General features: G+C 43.8%; 1 protein-coding gene across 1 annotated transcript in view; it reads left to right on the forward strand.

Annotated features, from left to right (window-relative positions):
- The first annotated feature begins 745 nt into the window (after positions 1-745).
- Positions 746-2,760, forward strand: part of LOC139467814 (L-amino-acid oxidase-like) — a 13,088-nt gene continuing 11,073 nt past the window's right edge. The window contains exon 1 of the mRNA XM_071249319.1: positions 746-895. Coding sequence (XP_071105420.1) covers positions 746-895 — 150 coding nt within the window. The remainder of the gene's footprint in view (positions 896-2,760) is intronic.

Genomic DNA, 2,760 nt, shown 5'->3' on the forward strand with positions numbered 1-2,760 from the left:
AAGTTTTAGCCATCCCTGAATTCACGGCCTATGTGCAGTCTTCCATACGAGAGGTTTCAGATATTGTTTCCGATGGCTTGAAACTTTGAGCTGACTGCGTATCATCAGCGTAGGCGTCATCATCATTCTCATGTTGAGCTATCAGATTGGCTAGACTTCCTGTGTAAACTGTAAACAGGACGGGCCCAAGTACCGATCCTTGCGGCACTCCACGTGTCAGTACACATTCTGATATTGATTCAGCAAGAATCACAGACTGAAGCCTACCCGACAAATGCGAAGAAAGCAAACACAGGGCAGTGTACACATGTACATGTACACTCTTCCAAAAAAGAAACGCACAAGTAGATTTTTGGTAAATTTATTGTACCAAAGAAAGTCGATATATTTAATCTAATATCATAGATACAAATACGAAATTTTGGAGCTCGATGGTCATTGCCATGTCACATAAGGCCACAAGGTAGCGCTATATCGTGTGACCGCCCCGGGCAGCAATCACGGCTCTGCATCTCCTCGGCACTGTCTAGATAAGAAAAATGTACGAATTCTGTCCTGCGGAATTCTGTGCCATTCTACTTGTAACGCGTTGGCCGGTTGTGGGAGTGTACGGCGTGTTCTGACTTTGAAGCTCATTTCGACGACGATAAACACGTTGTGATCCATGTTGCCGGTGAAGAAGAAATCGTGATTCGTCGCTAAACCACACTCGTCTCCAGTTTCTCAAATTCCAAGGCTGTAAGAGATGGCACCAACGCAAGTCTTGCTGTCGATGGATCTGTTGCAAAACAGGGACGATAACTCATCTTCTCGGTCGTATTCCAACCTCTCGAAGATGGTTCCTGACAGTCTGGTCCGATATCCTCGTCAACCAGGGATGCGTCCTGCAGTCTCCGTAGCTGTGGCATGGCGATGACGTAGGTGGAACAGTCGAATGTAGCGATCCTGTGCAGGGGGTTTAACTCTTGGTCGGCCGGTTCTCGGACGGTCTGCAGTGGAATTGAACTGTTTGTATCTCTCACAAAGGCGGCAAATGGTGCTGTGGTGGATGTTGAAGTGGCGTGCAACAGAAGACTGCGATTCCCCTCTTTGAATACGTCCTATGGCGATGTTCCGATCGGCAGCGCTGAGTCTCGGCATTTTCGAACTTGAAAAATGTTGACAATTGAATGACAAATTATTGGCTTATGCTTGCCATTTTACAGCCACTATCACGAGTAACGAATGTCATAACTTGCACGAGCATTTTGCATTACTGTTTTTTGTAGTCAGGTTCAATGAACTACATACTACCTGTGCGTTTTTTTTTTGAAAAGTGTATAATATAAATTCATATTTTACGACCGAATCTGTGGTGTAGTGGATAGAGTACTGGTGGTTTGCTCCCCGCCCGCGCGAACAAAAGGATGTTAAAAGATGCTACTTATTGTGTCCCTGCCACACACCCGTACATGCGCGATGCCATGGTACTATGCTGAAAACCAAGAATCATACTCAGGGTGAATCTCGGTTTCCAACCCTTCGACTCCTAGCACGTATAAGGGACGCAACTCTGCACAACGAAGTTCTGTGCATTAAGACGACTGGGACACGCATTTCCAATATGCACCGACGTTTATCATAATGGCGTCCTTACTTATTTTTGTGTCTCTCATCTCCCGCCGCCTGCAAATCCCCCCCCCCCCCCCCCCCCCCCCGTTTAAAGATTATTTTTTTTATTATGACTTATCCGCCGTCCATCAGTATTTTGTTGGCCGCTTCTTGAAAAAGGTATGAAATTTCACAATGGTTTGACAACCATGGTCGTATATATAAAAGACAATATGCTTTCTTAAAATGATCTGTTGATACTGTGATTGAAGCAAATCCTTGATACTTTTATTTCTGTGTTGCGATATAGGATTCGCTTCCATTATGGGCCATATATAATGCCGGGGGTTGTCTTGATATTTTAGAAAGTACATGGCAGGGAAACCTGCAACAATTGCAGTCACGCAGACATGCCTCTCTGTTGTTTGTATTCGGGTTTGGTGCAACATTGGCCGTAAGTAGACATAAGTTACGACCACTTTTGAAAACTTCCTGACTAATACCCTTCGGTGAGTGAGTGAGTGAGTGAGTGAGTGGTGAGTGGGTGAGTGAGTGAGTGAGTGAGTGAGTGAGTATGTTTTTTACGCCACTTTTTAGCAATATTCGCGCAAAATCACAGCGGGGGACACCAGAAATGGGCTTCACGCACTGTTCACGCTTCCCTTCATCAACCTATACGCCTGCTTCACTTACAATGTGCCAATTTAGTAACATTAACTGTGATCTACTCGTAGATATATTTTGTCATTTCATACTTCATACAAATATATACGAAACCTATAGGGTAGCCAACAACGCACCGGGCAGTTACCACTATTACCAATAACACCAGTGTGTGCTGCAATCTACATGTCTCTCTTATTTCAAGAACATCCCTACTTTCTGGTTCATATTTCCAACCTTATAATCAATGCTTATAAATCTGAAATTTACCTGACATCTGTGAAGTGTATTTTTTAACTACATTGACTGTAGTTGTCCTATTTTCGTTCTGCTGTGAAATCGAAGACAGACTGGTATTAAAATATGCGCAGTCTTGTTTACCTATCCTAAATTTCAGTCGAAATAAAAATATGTTGAAACTAAAATCGAAAACAAATATTAGAGAAAGAGAGAGTGAGAGTGAGCGTGAGCGTGGGCGAGAGAGAGAGAGAGAGAGAGAGGGGGGGG

This window comes from Haliotis cracherodii, unplaced genomic scaffold (assembly GCF_022045235.1).
Source record: "Haliotis cracherodii isolate W230 unplaced genomic scaffold, xgHalCrac1.p SCAF_2, whole genome shotgun sequence".
Lineage (NCBI taxonomy): Eukaryota > Metazoa > Mollusca > Gastropoda > Lepetellida > Haliotidae > Haliotis > Haliotis cracherodii.